Raw genomic sequence first — 16,396 nt, 5'->3', positions numbered from 1 at the left:
ATTCAGTGTCAATGGTCACTGAATAATCCTCGCTATTCGTCGTCATCAAAGGTCCAAGTGTCGGGGCGCAGGTAGATGAATTCAGTGACACTCTTCCTGCGTAGCCAGCGCCAACTTTCTCTCCTCTGAGCGTGACAACCTTGTACACTTCTAGCGTTGAAATTCCATGCTGCAGTGATAAAGTTGACCACATCTGAGGGTTTTAGGGCGGTGTGAACGTGACGTTCTTTCCCAGTACTGCAAACACAAGTACTGGCAGTACTCGCTCTCCATTGCAGCATCCTGAGAGAAACCAGTTTTACTTTAGCATACAAGTGTGTTATGGAGAACAACAAATAAACAATAAGCCTAAACTACACCACATGACCAAAAGTATGTGGACACCTGCTCGTCAGAACATCTCATTCCAAATTCATGGGCATTAATATAGAGTGAAATGAAGAAAAAAAAAACAGGAGCTGGCTCACACCCAGAAAACTTATTTTGTTGCCGAGGTGCTGACTAACGGCGATTAAACTATAAACTATCACAATAAAGAGAGTCGCACACTCCATATATAAACTCCCAGTCATTTATTGGGTATTTACCAACGTTTCGGAATCACTGCGCCTTCTTCAAGGTCTTAATATGGAGTGGCAAGATAGATCAAATCCACCCAATACATGAAGAACGTTTGTTTTCACAGCTACCTTATTTAATACAACGACTGTCATCAAAAGGACAAGTGACCTCAAATGAAACAAATCTATCCAGGACGTCTGAAACCCTTCTAGTGACAGGGAAAAGGCCATGCTACTTGTCGATCTTACCGACTCACAAGACTTGTATGGCTGTGTCAGTGCAGTGCCCAACATCCTGTGTGACAGAACCAAAAACGACACAACTAGAGCTAGCAGAAACAGGTAACTTTGCGATTTGAAATCACTTCATGTTCGTGCGCACACAGGCACGGACATATGCAAATACACCAGATTCAGAAGTTTGTATACAGTTTTTTATTCCAAATAACTTTGTGTTGCTATATATTTAACGTAAGAGGACTGTGACCCTCCTACAGTACCCCACCCTTCAATAGTAATAATAATAATAACAATATAATCATAATAATATACATTTGTCCTCATTTTCTTATTATAAACTGTGTGGTTCGAGCCCTGAATTCTGATTGGCTGACAGCCGTGGTATATCAGACCATACATCATTGGGGCAGCAGGTAGCCTAGTGGTTAGAGCGTTGGGCCAGTAACCAAAAGGGTGCTAGATCGAATCCCCGAGCGGATAAGGTAAAAATCTGTTGTTCTGCACCGGAACCGGCAGTTAACCCACTGTTCCTAGGCCGTCATTGTAAATAATAATTTGTTCTTAACTGACTTGCCTAGTTAAATGAAGATAAAAAATATATATATATATATTAAAATCATGGGTTTAACAAAACATTTATTTTTACTGCTCTAATTACGTTGGTAACCAGTTTATGATCACAATAAGGCACCTCAGGGGTTGGTGGTATACGGCCAATATACCATGGCTCATGGCTGTATGCAGTCACTCCTCATTGCATCATTCGAAAGAACAGCCCTTAGCCGTGGTATATTGGCCATGTACCATACCTCCTCGGGCCTTATTGCTTAAATAATCAATTTAGCACAAAAAAAAGAAGCATAAAATATGACTAAATGCACTCTGACCCATCCTTTCCTCTGTACGTACGCACTCACACAACCTTATGACCCCCATATGAATCACACAGAACACACATTAACACAGGTTTCCTCTGACCATTGGCCAGACAGGACTGTGCATTACGTTTCTCCTATCCTGCTTCGTATAACTATATATGATCATCAGTTTGTCTCTTTTGTCATTCCTGTTAACCTTGCTCTTTATATCCAGTTTCTTAAATTCGGATCTGCTTGAAGGATTCACAACATGTCGTGCTGTTAAACTGTGCTCTGTGGCTCTGTTTTTCTGTAATTGGACGGGGCTCCGATACACAAACTCTGTCGTTAAAACTCCGTGGCAAAACCGGTTTGTTGGAAAGCAGTGGAAAAGCAAAGTCACACACTGCTACTGTAACAAGCCAACATGGACTGTAATATTGAATCATTTGATCTGGGGCGTACCGTCAATATATGTTTCAGATGTTGACCTTTGAACTTTGTTCCCGGGCTTATGATTGGTTGGAAAGAGACCTCATTTGGTCATGATCTCCACATCGGCTTCTCAAGGATCTTTAATGACAAACCAAAAACATGAGTCAATAACTACACAGTGACCGAGAAACCAATGACGACAATACAAATATATAACGAAAGAAAGATAGAAAATAAATTAGGCGAGTTACACTCAGAGAAAGCCTCTTTTTTTTTTTTTCTTCATCGTCTGGTTTCACATGTCCCAGAATTCCAAAGTTCAAGCTCTTGCAGCAGCTCTGGGGAAAAATATGCATCTTTTTGTGAGAACCAACTTCTCTAAGCGCAAGAGTTTCTGTGTACGTGTGTCCGTGTGTGAAGTCTCTATGGTCCCCTGAACCTCTCCAGCGCTTGTGGGATAGGTCAAGTCCTCCCACCAGATCCAAGTGAAAGAGTGAGGGGTCAAAAGCCAAACCAGGCAGCTTGAACACGTCTATGCATACTGTGGAACGGGCACCACATGGTCTCTCAATGCACCGTAGGCAGCTAACGGTCGTGTGTGGTCAAAAGTCATTTTCCACTCCATAGACAGCCTGTGGCATAGCAGATCAAAGTGGAGACCATGGGTTGGTTTAACATGCCCGTCTCACGGGAGATGTGGCAGAAGAGCATAGACTAGCGAGGGAGCAATGTGAAGGCCCCTCCTGAAGTCTCTCAGTATCTGAATATACCATCTAGTCCATTTTGAACCAGTCTCCTGTTTTAGCACGACTCCTGGTTTAAGAGAACTGTGTTGACTGGGTTGGTATCTGGAGAATGAACCCTTCCCCACCCCCTCAAACGGATCAGAGTGGTTTGATCCTGCCGTGTCAATGCGCTACAAGCTCACAGCCCCCTCCGCTCCTCGTTCCTACGTGGTTCTCTGCAAATACCCTGACCTTTGACTTTTAACCCTCGACTATTATCACGTCTGACCCCTCCGTTCCTCAGTCTTGTTTCCCGAGCAGCAGGTCTGTGGTGGGCGTCTTGGCCGGGGGTAAGGGCCGCGGAGGGGGTGTGGGCTTAGGTTTGGGCCGCCTGGGGCTCACTGTGTCGCAGCCACCCCCATCGCTGTCGGTGGAGGAGGGGGGTGGGGGTGGCGGGAGGCGGGGCAGGGACAGAGAAGTGTGTGGGCCGAGGTGGGGCGGGATGCGTGAGAAGGACGATGCCGACCTCAGGTTCTGGATGCGCCGGCACTCCTGGCAGATCCGCACGTGGGCACAGCTCCGGGAGGGTGGCGCCGTGGCAGCAGCAGGCGGGGGAGGGGGCGGCGTAGTGTTGGCGCCCAGATGGTCCTCCAGGAGGCGCTGTGGCCCCGGGCCCATGTCTGAGGGCCCCCCTCCTACGGCCCCGCACGCCCCTCCTGCTGCTCCCCCTCCGCCTGTCAGGGGGCCCGAGCCACTGTAGAGCTTGCCGTTGCTGAGACGCATCTCGCGGACTAGGCGGATGGGTCTTGGGACACCCAGTTGGAGGCGGGTGGGGTGGCGCAGGACACCGCCAGTGCTGGCCAAGGGCCGCCGCCGCCGAGAGCGTGAGGTCTTCTTACAGGAGATGGCGTTGCGGAACTCGGTCAGCATCTCGTGACACACTGACATCTAGGAGAGAGAGAAGAGAAGTGTTAGAGCGAGGGAAGACAGAGAGAGAGAGGGAGAGAGAGAGAGAGAGAGAGAGAGAGAGAGAGAGAGAGAGAGAAAACAACGGCGAGATGGAGAGGAGGGATAGGGAGATGAATGTGAATGTGAGAGGGAGAGAAAAAGAAAGCGAGAAGGAAAGAGAGAGAGAGAAATGGAGAGAAATCGTCTGAGGTTAACTAAATATATTGACCTCCGGACAATGGAAATACGACTCATGAGTAGCTACCTCCAGTGACACTGACACATATTCAAAAGGATCTCAAATAGAGAATGAAGATAGAGATGGAGAGAGGGAGACAACTGAAACCGGAACCACAAAAACAAACAGAGCAGCAGGCGGAGATAAAGCAGGAGCAAATGAAAGTCACAAACAGCGTTTTACCCAGACGCCAATGAAATAAAATGACACAAAGGACTAGCAGGCGGAATAACAATGGCAAACACAGAGAGCGAGAGAGACAGAGGAGTGAGGGATAGAGAGCGAAAGAGAGGGGGAGAGAGTACTGAATCACAGACAGCCTAGAGAGCGGGGGAAAAGAGAAGAAAGGAAACGCAGACATCGACCATCACCCTCTGTTTGCTTGCAACCATGTACACATCAACACGACGGCACCAAAGCACAACACTCACTGCACTGCACACCGGGAGGTGTGTTGCCATAGTAACCTACTGGAGGGTGTCTGTGGTTTTGGCCGGGGCAGCAGTGAGGGCGTACCTCGTCTGTCTCTGCCGAGCGGCGGGTGGACCAAACAAACTCCATGATGGCCACGAACACGGCGATGATGAGGCCGCAGATCAACACCACGAAGATGCCCCCGATGTTCTCCATGCCCAGACCTGGGGAGGAAACGATGCAGGCAGTTCTAACACACGGATAGAGGGGTAGTGGTAGGGCTGTGTGTTGACCCATACACTGGCACACACATATGGGAAACATAGGCTGTAACAGGATCATCAGAGCCCTCTACTACTCTCTATACAAAGCCTGATGGGGAGGAAAGCTTGATGAACCTTGTAGCATAAGGTCCCCACAGAGAGTGTGGTGTGTGTCTGTGTGCAATTCAACAAGTCTGCACTCATTGACTTAATAAGTCAATCGACCACACGAGTCACCTTTGGCTTTTCCCGTTCTATTTTTCAGCCAGAATATTCGACATGAAGGTTTCGTATGTTTCTTATCTTCAAAACGTCTCGTAAGGATGCTCTGTGCAACTACCCTTGTTATGTCGAGTGTTTTAGGAAAAGGCTCAAGTCTCCCGGCTTTAACCTGAGGGTACTTATTTATCCCATGGATGACTCAATCAAAACAAGTACCACTGTGCCCGCATCCCAAATGGTTCCCTATTCACTATATAGTGCACTACTTTCGACACATATGCCTCTGGTTGAAAGTAGTGCACTACAGTATATAGGGAATAGGGCACCATTTGGGACCTGCACTATGTCTTAGTGTGGGCTGCCTAAGGTGCAACACACAAACAACATCTAGCGTCCTCTGTCTTCTTCTGTATCGTCCAGTCTGTTGCTTGTAGCTATCTAAGCATTTTGAATGGGAGAAGGGGTAGCAGATGTCAAAATTAAACAGAAGCTGAAATGAAAATAAGAAATATTTTAGAAAAGGGGAAATGTCTACCACACAGGCAAGGAAAATACACTGCTCAAAAAAAGAATGGGAACACTTAAACAACACAATGTAACTCCAAGTCAATCACACTTCTGTGAAATCAAACTGTCCACTTAGGAAGCAACACTGATTGACAAAAAATGTCACATGCTGTTGTGCAAATGGAATAGACAACAGGTGGAAATTATAGGCATTTAGCAAGACACCCCCAATAGAGGAGTGGTTCTGCAGGTGGGGACCACAGACCACTTCTCAGTTCCTATGCTTCCTGGCTGATGTTTTGGTCACTTTTGAATGCTGGCGGTGCTTTCACTCTAGTGGTAGCATGAGACAGAGTCTACAACCCACACAAGTGGCTCAGGTAGTGCAGCTCATCCAGGATGGCACATCAATGCGAGATGTGGCAAGAAGGTTTGCTGTGTCTGTCAGCGTAGTGTCCAGAGCATGGAGGCGCTACCAAGAGACAGGCCAGTACATCAGGAGACGTGGAGGAGGCCTTAGGAGGGCAACAACCCAGCAGCAGGACCGCTACCTCCGCCTTTGTGCAAGGAGGAGCAGGAGGAGCACTGCCAGAGCCCTGCAAAATGACCTCCAGCGGGCCACAAATGTGCATGTGTCTGCTCAAACAGTCAGAAACAGACTCCATGAGGGTGGTATGAGGGCCCGACGTCCACAGGGGGGGTTGTGCTTACAGCCCAACACCATGCAGGACATTTGGCATTTGCCAGAGAACACCAAGATTGGCAAATTCGCCACTGGTGCCCTGTGCTCTTCACAGATGAAAGCAGGTTCACACTGAGCACATGTGACAGACGTGACAGTCTGGAGACGCCGTGGAGAATGTTCGGCTGCTTGCAACATCCTCCAGCATGACCGGTTTGGCGGTGGGTCAGTCATGGTGTGGGGTGGCATTTCTTTGGGGGGCCGCACAGCCCTCCATGTGCTTGCCAGAGGTAGCCTGACTGTGTGAGACCATATGCTGGTGTGGTTGGCCCTGGGTTCCTCCTAATGCAAGACAATGCTAGACCTCATGTGGCTGGAGTGTGTCAGCAGTTCCTGCAAGAGGAAGGCATTGATGCTATGGACTGGCCTGCCCGTTCCCCAGACCTGAATCCAATTGAGCACATCTGGGACATCATGTCTCGCTCCATCCACCAACGCCACGTTGCACCACAGACTGTCCAGGAGTTGGCGGATGCTTTAGTCCAGGTCTGGGAGGAGATCCCTCAGGAGACCATCTGCCACCTCATCAGGAGCATGCCCAGGCATTGTAGGGAGGTCATACAGGCACGTGGAGGCCACTCACACTACTGAGCCTCATTGTGACTTGTTTTAAGGACATTACATCAAAGTTGGATCAGCCTGTAGTGTGGTTCACCACTTTAATTTTGAGTGTGACTCCAAATCCAGACCTCCATGGGTTGATAAATTTGATTTCCATTGATAATTTTTGTGTGATTTTGTTGTCAGCACATTCAACTATGTAAAGAAAAAAGTATTTAATAAGAATATTTCATTCATTCAGATCTAGGATGTGTTATTTTAGTGTTCCCTTTATTTTTTTGAGCAGTGCATGTTCACACACAAACAACCAACACACACACACACATTTCCCCCTGGTAAAATTGTCACGACTTCCGCCGAAATCGGTCCCTCTCCTTGTTCGGACGTCACCGACCTTCTAGCCATCACTGATCCATTTTTCATTTTCCATTGGTTTTTGTCTTGTCTTCCATCACACCTGGTTCCAATCCCATCAATTACATGTTGTGTATTTAACCCTCTGTTTCCCCTCATGTCCTTGTCTGTGATTGTTTGTTGTATGTATTGGTGCTATTATGTTCTGGTGTGAGACGGGTTTTGTACCCACTTTCGTTATTTTTGTATATGTCGGTTTTCGGATTTTGTGAGCACTTATTAAACGACTCCGTTTATACCAAGTTCATTCTCCTGAACCTGACCTCCCTGCCACCAACACGCACCCATTATAATCATAACAGCAATTAAATCAATCTTCCAAATGTGGTTTGTTCTTAATGCTGGAACCCTTCATGGTGAATTTGCCAAGTCTGTGTGCAATATTTCAACAACCAAGAAGTTATTTCAAACAACGAACACGTTTGTTTTGTATCAGACATCATTACATGTCCGATAGAACAGCCGAATATGTACTGCAAATGATTTTTTTTCTCCGCGTTGCGCTAGACTCTTCACCTCTGCTGGGGCAGACAGTGGCTCCGTTTCCCCTACTGCAGACTCCATCTTTAAAAGTTGAGGCAAAATAAACCCGACATATTCACACAACACATAATCACAATTAGATCAAGTACACGCATATCTGAAGCAAATGGAATTTCCAGCTGTGAGACATTGTGATGGGAATAGAATGGGCTACGTTTACCAATCCACTCGTGTCCACTCTTCTGTGACACCAAAAAAACATTGACTTTATAAGTATCTAAGAAACAAGTGCTTAATACTACTTGAGGAAATGTTCTCATTGTATTGTGTACAAATTGTATTTTGTGCATTAGTAGTGTGCATTAGTAGTGTGCATTAGTAGTGTGCATTAGTAGTGTGCATTAGTAGTGTGCAATTCTAATGGGACTGCATAGCAGCTGGTTTGGAACAAATTAACATTATCTCAGCAATAAGTATAGATTCTAATGGCAAAGCTCGTTAAAAATGGGAGTGCTGGGCGCTCGTTAAAAATGGAAGTGCTGGGAGCTCGTTAAAAATGGGAGTGCTGGGAGCTCGTTAAAAATGGGAGTGCTGGGCGCTCGTTAAAAATGGGAGTGCTGGGCGCTCGTTAAAAATGGGAGTGCTGGGAGCTCGTTAAAAATGGGAGTGCTGGGCGCTCGTTAAAAATGGGAGTGCTGGGAGCTCGTTAAAAATGGGAGTGCTGGGAGCTCGTTAAAAATGGGAGTGCTGGGCGCTCGTTAAAAATGGGAGTGCTGGGCGCTCGTTAAAAATGGGAGTGCTGGGCGCTCGTTAAAAATGGGAGTGCTGGGATCTCGTTAAAAATGGGAGTGCTGGGCGCTCGTTAAAAATGGGAGTGCTGGGAGCTCGTTAAAAATGGGAGTGCTGGGAGCTCGTTAAAAATGGGAGTGCTGGGCGCTCGTTAAAAATGGGAGTGCTGGGATCTCGTTAAAAATGGGAGTGCTGGGCGCTCGTTAAAAATGGGAGTGCTGGGCGCGCGTTAAAAATGGGAGTGCTGGGAGCTCGTTAAAAATGGGAGTGCTGGGAGCTCGTTAAAAATGGGAGTGCTGGGCGCTCGTTAAAAATGGGAGTGCTGGGCGCTCGTTAAAAATGGGAGTGCTGGGCGCTCGTTAAAAAGATGAATGCGGGTGTCCATATAAGCGTTTCAGAGCACCTCCAAGACTAGGACCTGATGGAGATCCACTCTGGACGGAAATGTTGCGTATTTACTAGCCTCCTTCAAGGTATATGCTGGGTTGTGAGGGTGTGTGAGGGTTAGTGTCCTACCGAGTGTTTCATTGGAGACCACTAGTTGTATTATGTATCAAGCGTCTCAGAGTAGGAGTGCTGATCTAGGATCAGGTTCTCCCTGTCCATGTAATCTTATTGATTATGATCAAAAAATAAAAACTGATCCTAGATGAGCAGTCATAGGGCCCCCTTAATACATAGGGCCCCTGATCATTAGCGCTGGTACTTTGACAGGTCTCCCTTTGCGATAAAAAAGTATTCTGACCTCAATGGGACTGGTTAAATAAAGGTTAAATCAAATAAAAACTACTGGCACAGGTGGTGCTGTACCCACCCTTGGCTCGGTGGTCCTCCTCCTTGGGGCACTGCCCCCCCTCCCACCACCTCCTCTTCAGGATCTCCAGTCTGTTGTTCTCTGCCAGCTGCAACACCCCCAGAGTGATCTCCTCTTTAAACGGCGAGCCTGGGGAATGAGGTGGAGAGAGGTAGAGGGGGGAGGGAGAAAGGACGGGGGGAGAGAGAGTTACGGAGAGAGGGAGAGAGAGAAACAGACAGACATGGTAGAGAAGGAGAGAAAGAGAGAGAGAACAATATTACTGTATTGTTAATAGTATTTACTATACATTGTGTATCGCCTTGACCCCTTATTGATTTAACTTTCTGTGTCCTTGCTTGGCAATAAAAGATAGTGACTTATCGTGCCAATAAAGTTCATTGAATTGAAACGAATCAAGACGGAACGAGGAAGCAAGACAGGATTGGGAGTAAAGAGGGCTTAACAAAGAAGTAGAGAACAGGGTGATGGAGAAAGAAAGAGAGGGAGGGGGTGAGTGAGTGAGAAACAAACATGTATAATTGGAACTCTGCACTACATGTGAGCCAACTGTAACCTTAGAAGTTGACATCCATGCTGTTGTGTCAACGCAACAAATACCAATTATACATACAAGTCAGAGGTTGTAAGGTGGGCCAGCCAGACATACTGTTAATATACAGTAATAGGCTGGTTAGCTGGGGTGGAACCTGGGGAAATCACTCTGGGAACTTCACAGATGGATCTCCGCTAACAAAGCTAACTAAAATGTTAAATGTCAAAATGTTCCCTCTGAGATTTTGACTTTGGGACCTCTGTTCCCAAGCGTTCCACCCCAGTTCCACCCCCGGCTAATATGGAAGGTGAAAGAGCTCACACATAGCTGGAGTAAAGACATATATATACATAAAAAAAACAAGGATCCAAGTCTGTCCTTGAGTCTTTCGTTGAGAACCACCTGCTTGTGTAATATCAAGGCTGCAGAGTCAAAAGCAACTGTAGCCATGGCGACTGGCTTTTAAAAAGAAAAAGGTGGATGATAAGATGTGTGTTATTTCTGACCTTTGGGCTGGAGGGCAACTTAAAGGCATGTTGATGAAAGAAAGAGGAAAAATGTTATCCTTGGTAAGTCCTTGAGGGAAATCAAATAGCTCTGAGGCCTACTTTGATGTTTGGAAATTCTGGGAATTCTTGAAGGGGGGGGGGGGGGGGGGGATGCTTTTCTATGGAATGGAATTGTTTGATGATAGATCCAGGGCTTAACAGATGAAAGAGATGGCAGATATGATGGGAGGCTAAAACAGAGTGACCTATATGGTCATTTGCCCCAAGGCTGTGATATGTAGCCAGGAATCAATCTGAACCATGTGGGTTTGATATTAAAGTGGGCCTCCAGCAAGAACATGTAAGGTTACATTTATTTTGATCATCAAAATGAAATGAGACAGCGAGGGGGAGGGTGATAAAGTCAAGGTGTAATAACATGGTAAATTAGATGGAATTGCATCAAATAAGAAGAGAGCTCCTGGTGGTTAGGGTCTAAAACCGTAGCCCTTGGTGTCAAGCAGGCCTTCTATCTGGGTGAAGTACTCTCTCTCACCCAGATCTACCCCATCCCCCCCCCGCCCCTCCACTCACCCAGGGGCATGCCAATGGCGTAGCCCTTGGTGTCAAGCAGGCCTTCTATCTGGGTGAAGTACTCTCTCTCTCCCAGATCTACCCCATCCCCCCCCCCCCCCACTCACTCAGGGGCATGCCAATGGCGTAGCCCTTGGTGTCAAGCAGGCCTTCTATCTGGGTGAAGTACTCTCTCTCTCCCAGATCTACCCCCCCCCCCCCCCCCCCCCCTCCACTCACTCAGGGGCATGCCAATGCCGTAGCCCTTGGTGTCAAGCAGGCCTTCTATCTGGGTGAAGTACTCTCTCTCTCTCAGATCTACCCCACCCCCCCACCCTCCACTCACCCAGGGGCATGCCAATGGCATAGCCCTTGGTGTCGAGCAGACCTCCTATTTGGGTGAAGTACTCACTCTCTCCCAGATCTACCCCCCCCCCCTCCACTCACCCAGGGGCATGCCAATGCCGTAGCCCTTGGTGTCGAGCAGACCTCCTATTTGGGTGAGGTTACAGTTGAGGCGGCGGTGGTACTCGTTCATGGTGCTCTCCAGCAGGAAGGCGTATTTAGAGTTGACCACGCGGGCGATGCCTTCTTCTGTGCTCTTCACAAATACACTGGGCTGCTTGGAGTGCATGTAGTTCCACATGCGCTGGTACGTCTGGTAGCGCGAGTTCTGTTTAAAGGTGTGTTGAAGGTTGTCATGGCAGGAAAAGAAAGGGGAAAGTGCTAACTTTTTGTGATACATTGCGTCTCAAACACACGTACCCCGACCAAATACACAGGACCACCTATAAAATACACAGGAATCCCCATTAAATACACAGGAACCCCCATCAAATAATACACAGGAACCCCCATCAAATACACAGGACCCGATGTCACAGGAAGGCCATAAAGATCATCAAGGACATCAACCACCCGAGCCACTGCCTGTTCACCCCGCTATCATCCAGAAGGCGAGGTCAGTACAGGTGCATCAAAGCTGGGACCGAGAGACTGAAAAACAGCTTCTATCTCAAGGCCATCAGACTGTTAAACAGCCACCACTAACACTGAGTGGCTGCTGCCAACACACTGACACTGACTCAACTCCAGCCACTTTAATAATGGGAATTGATGGGAAATGATGTAAATATATCACTAGCCACTTTAAACAATGCTACCTTACATAATGTTACCTACCCTACATTATTCATCTCATATGCATACGTATATACTGTACTCTATATCATCGACAGTATCCTTATGTAATACATGTATCACTAGCCACTTTAAACTATGCCACTTTGTTTACATACTCATCTCATTTGTACATACTGTACTCGATACCATCTACTGTATCTTGCCTATGCTGCTCTGTACCATCACTCATTCATATATCCTTATGTACATATTCTTTATCCCCTTACACTGTGTGCAAGACAGTAGTTTTGGAATTGTTAGTTAGATTACTTGTTATTACTGCATTGTCGGAACTAGAAGCACAAGCATTTCGCTACACTCGCATTAACATCTGCTAACCATGTGTATGTGACAAATAAAATTTGATTTGATTTGATTTGATTTGATAATACACAGGACCCCCTATCAAATACACGGGAACCCTCATCAAATACACAGGACCCCCCACCAAATACACAGGACCCCCTATCAAATACACAGGAACCCCCACCAAATACACAGGACCCCCCATCAAATACACAGGAACCTCCATCAAATACACAGGAACCCCCCAATCAAATACACAGGAACCCCCATCAAATACACAGGACCCCCATCAATTACACAGGAACCCCCCCATCAATTACACCTGGGGCACCCACACACACACAATCCATACCATGAAGAAGGTCATGGTGGAGCCTCCTTGGATGGTACCATACTGGATGTTGGTCTGGTCAGCCAGGTCGTCAGGAGACTCGATGGGCACCTCCATCCTCTGAACTGTAAGGAAAGCTGCCAGGTTGGCCGTGTAGGAGGAGATGATGATTAGAGTGAACGCCCACCTGGTGGGGAGGGACAGAGGACAGGCATATTATCACAAGTTACGCCATGGCAAAGATAAGCCTACTCCTGGGCTCAGTTGTTAGTCCAGAATAGTGTTGCAGAATCATGGTAGCTTTCCCAAAATGTGCAGGTTTTCGAGAAATCACGGTTGCATTTCCTGCTTATTCACTCCTAATTCCTGACTGATTCTTGAAATCTTACACCCAGGATTTCTGGAAAACCTGGGTAATTTGGGTAAATTATTAATTTTGCAACACTAGTCCAGAAACGGGCTTCATATGTGTCCAGTCCACCACCGCATTATATTACACCTTAAAGTGTTGCTCTTGTTCTGAACCTTTGTAAAGGTCAAATGTCAAATTGTTGCAATCTTTCCATTCACAGAGTGCTGTCAACAGTTACAGTTGTACTGATCTAATGGAACGTTTGTTGATTGTCTGAGCATCTACATAATGATCAAAAAAACGACTACTTTATCCTTTAGGTTGAGCACCGTTTTATTCTGAACGGTACATTGCAGTATCAAGACAATTCAGAGTTAATGGAGCTAACTAACGAGAGTGGTGAGGTTTGGTGAAGTACACTCTTAGAAAGAAATATGCAATCTATACCCTAAAACGGTTCTTCGGCTGTCCCCATAGGAGAACACTTTGAAGAACCCTTTTTGGTTCCAGGTAGAAATCTTTTGGTTCCAGATAGAACTCTTCTGGGTTCCATGTAGAGCCCTTTCCACAGAGGGTTTTACATGGAACCCAAAAAGGTTCTACCTGGAACCAAAAAGGGTTCTCCTATGGGGACAGCCGAATAACCCTTTTGGAACCATTTTTTCTAAGAGTATACTTCAGTGAAAAGTCGTTGTTTGGAGGATTTATTGGCACAATTAGGTTATAACAACAAGGCCATTACCAATGGGAGATAATGTCTAGATGCATTTTACAGTGTAGATCTAGTGTATAAATTGCCTGGCTGAGCTGATGAGACAGTGGATTCCGCAGTCAGATGGAACAGAGTTAATAGGAATTTTAACATCATAGATTTAGCCGGTGGTAACTTGTGGAATAGACACCGGCTGGAATGCAGTTTTAACCAATCAGCATCCAGGATTAGACCCACCCGTTGTATAATGCGGTATAATATAATTCCCATTAGTATATGACTGCCATCTGGTTGATCTGATGAACAGTAGCTTTGGGAGAAGAGTAAAGTGGAGGAGGAAGTAATACAGAGGTTGATACTGTAAGCTAGCCACGCACGCGCACGCGCACCCACACACCCCCTCCAACCTCCCTCCCACACAACCCATACACACTTACCAGACCCCGGAGACGCAGCGTGTGGACAGGGCGCGGGGCATAATCTCAGAGCCCTGCTGCATGAAGCCTCCCACGGGGAACCACAGGCTGTTGCCCAGGGTGTACTGGTTCTCCAGCATGTCCTTGCGCCCCATCAGACACGGGTGAGGGTTGTACCACTCATAGGGACTCAACCTGGGAGGTGGACAGAGAGAAAGGTCGACTATTTAGTCTTTAACATAGGATTTATACATAATAGCATCATGTCTAAATTAGTGAAAAAGGATCCCCAAAATTGCATTTCATAACCTCTCTATTAGATCAGTAGATGAGGGAAAGGAGATTTAGAACCACATTAGATATAAGATGCGACCTGGTCCCTGATCTGTTCGTGCTGCATAGCCACCAGTCTACTCTATCTAGAGTGTATGCAGGTTGAGGTGTCCCCCAGCCCAGTAGGTGGCGTAGTCAGTTACCTGGCGGCTAGGAAGAGCACACAGCTGACAGCCAGGTAGGCCAGCAGCATGAAGAGCCACACGGCTGGAGAGAACGGGTCCAGGAAGGAGAAATAACCTGGCTTCCGTCCCTGATTGGAGGATGAAGACAAAGATGGTGTTAACGGAGATCAATACCAGATGGTGCAGTTCAGATTTCAAACACAAGGGGACAAAGTATTGGCATTGATTTCATTACAGACTGGGATATGTGAGTACAGGACCATATCCACAATTGCACAGTGTAGTAAAAGGTTTTGCAATAGAAGATGACAACAAGTGTTTCTTATTGGACAAGTGCAGGTAGTCCAGTCCCTCACTGTTTCAGCCCGTTTTCTTCCATTTGGTGCCTAATGAATACGACTCAGGACAGCTTGAGTAATTACATTGATAATGGTTTTCCTGCATGCTCTGTAAACCCTTGGGAGATGGAATATACTAGACTACAGAGCTGGGTTTCCGTTAGCTGGTAATATCCGGCTTTTAGCCTATAAAAAAGCCTTAAAGTTAAAAAAAAAAACATCGTAAAATGATCATTTTTAGCCTATTCATTGATGGACATACCAGTCGATGGAAATGCATTTGACTGGGCATGCTAATCGGTCTATAGGTTCATTTGCATACTTTTGTGAAATGAAATTGGCTCATGTGTACAGTATATCCGTTATGCATCGTATTAATCAGACGCTTGCTTATAGCAAACCTACACAGAACCAATGAGCTGAAAATCGGTCAGGACAACGCGAGAGCTGCTTGTTAAAATGCAACAAGCAGGCTTGCTTCATCAGCGCAACACACATCTTGGAACGAGCATGGGCACGTAGCCTACTGCCTTGTGCGCATTGCTGCGCTTATAATGTGAATAACGTTCTGATCTGTTGCATCAGACTCATTGCTTTTGTAAACGTTTCTTTTTCTTTCTTTCTACTGGTTGTATGAATTTGGGATATATCATCCCACAACCGTCCCAGAGTCTGTATGGAATAGGCTATTTCTTTATAGAATATATCAACTTTTCTAGTATGTACATTTACATAGGCTAGTGATTTTGCTGTTCGTTACTCGTGTTATTGGCTGAGGAAAAGTAAATGTGGACATTTCTTCGAACACCTTCAGTGTCCATCAGAATTTGGTAAGAAGGAAGAAACCGCACGTTGAATCTTCGACTTACATGTTCCGTTAAATATGAATTACCATCATCTAAATGTGATTTCTGTCATTCTGAGCACCATGGGTGGACGCCCTAATTAGGTTACGCACACAATACATATGGGGCAGGTCAATTTATCAAATTTCCAATAAATTACAATGTTGCCAGTCAAATGCCCAGCGCCACATTTTCATAAGGATACCCTGCTTCGGAGTAATGTGGCATGTATGCTGTCCATATATGATCATTGCTTTTTGGATGAATACGGTTGGGTGACACTTTAGTTTAAGGTCTGCTTATGAACTGCTTATAATCATCAAGCTATTGTTTGAATACGTGCCTATTCACTGCATTGACTTGTATATGATCACGTGTCCTCATAATAAATGATTTATGCACTGTACTCGCCAATGTTACTCAAGACATCCACAGCTGATAGACAGTTTACAACCAAGCCATTTTATAATGGTCTATAAACAGATGAAGTGAGGTAGTAACATCTGAGCCATACAGGGAACAATGAACAAAACGGTGCATTTTCCACTGCAGCCCTGGTCCAGCCTGAGGCTTTCCAAGACCTTCTGGTATTATCAAATCAGACCAAATGTTATAACGGGGAAATTGCATTTTCATAGCTAGAACTGA

The 16,396-nt window shown here is 46.2% G+C and overlaps 1 protein-coding gene across 1 annotated transcript in view; it reads right to left on the bottom strand.

Moving 5' to 3' along the window:
• Positions 1-1,384: 1,384 nt before the first annotated feature.
• Positions 1,385-16,396, bottom strand: part of LOC139391674 (glutamate receptor ionotropic, kainate 5-like) — a 76,383-nt gene continuing 61,371 nt past the window's right edge. The window contains exons 14-20 of the mRNA XM_071139105.1: positions 14,584-14,693; positions 14,129-14,302; positions 12,649-12,814; positions 11,256-11,481; positions 9,213-9,341; positions 4,520-4,641; positions 1,385-3,765 (exon numbers count right to left, since the gene is read on the bottom strand). Of these exons, the coding sequence (XP_070995206.1) occupies positions 3,118-3,765; positions 4,520-4,641; positions 9,213-9,341; positions 11,256-11,481; positions 12,649-12,814; positions 14,129-14,302; positions 14,584-14,693 (1,575 nt within the window). The 3' untranslated portion in view covers positions 1,385-3,117. The remainder of the gene's footprint in view (positions 3,766-4,519; positions 4,642-9,212; positions 9,342-11,255; positions 11,482-12,648; positions 12,815-14,128; positions 14,303-14,583; positions 14,694-16,396) is intronic.

Source organism: Oncorhynchus clarkii, chromosome 32 (genome assembly GCF_045791955.1).
Source record: "Oncorhynchus clarkii lewisi isolate Uvic-CL-2024 chromosome 32, UVic_Ocla_1.0, whole genome shotgun sequence".
NCBI classification, from domain to species: Eukaryota; Metazoa; Chordata; class Actinopteri; order Salmoniformes; family Salmonidae; genus Oncorhynchus; species Oncorhynchus clarkii.
The sequence above is the reverse complement of the archived record's forward strand: the minus strand, read 5'-3'. Positions and strand labels throughout refer to the sequence as shown.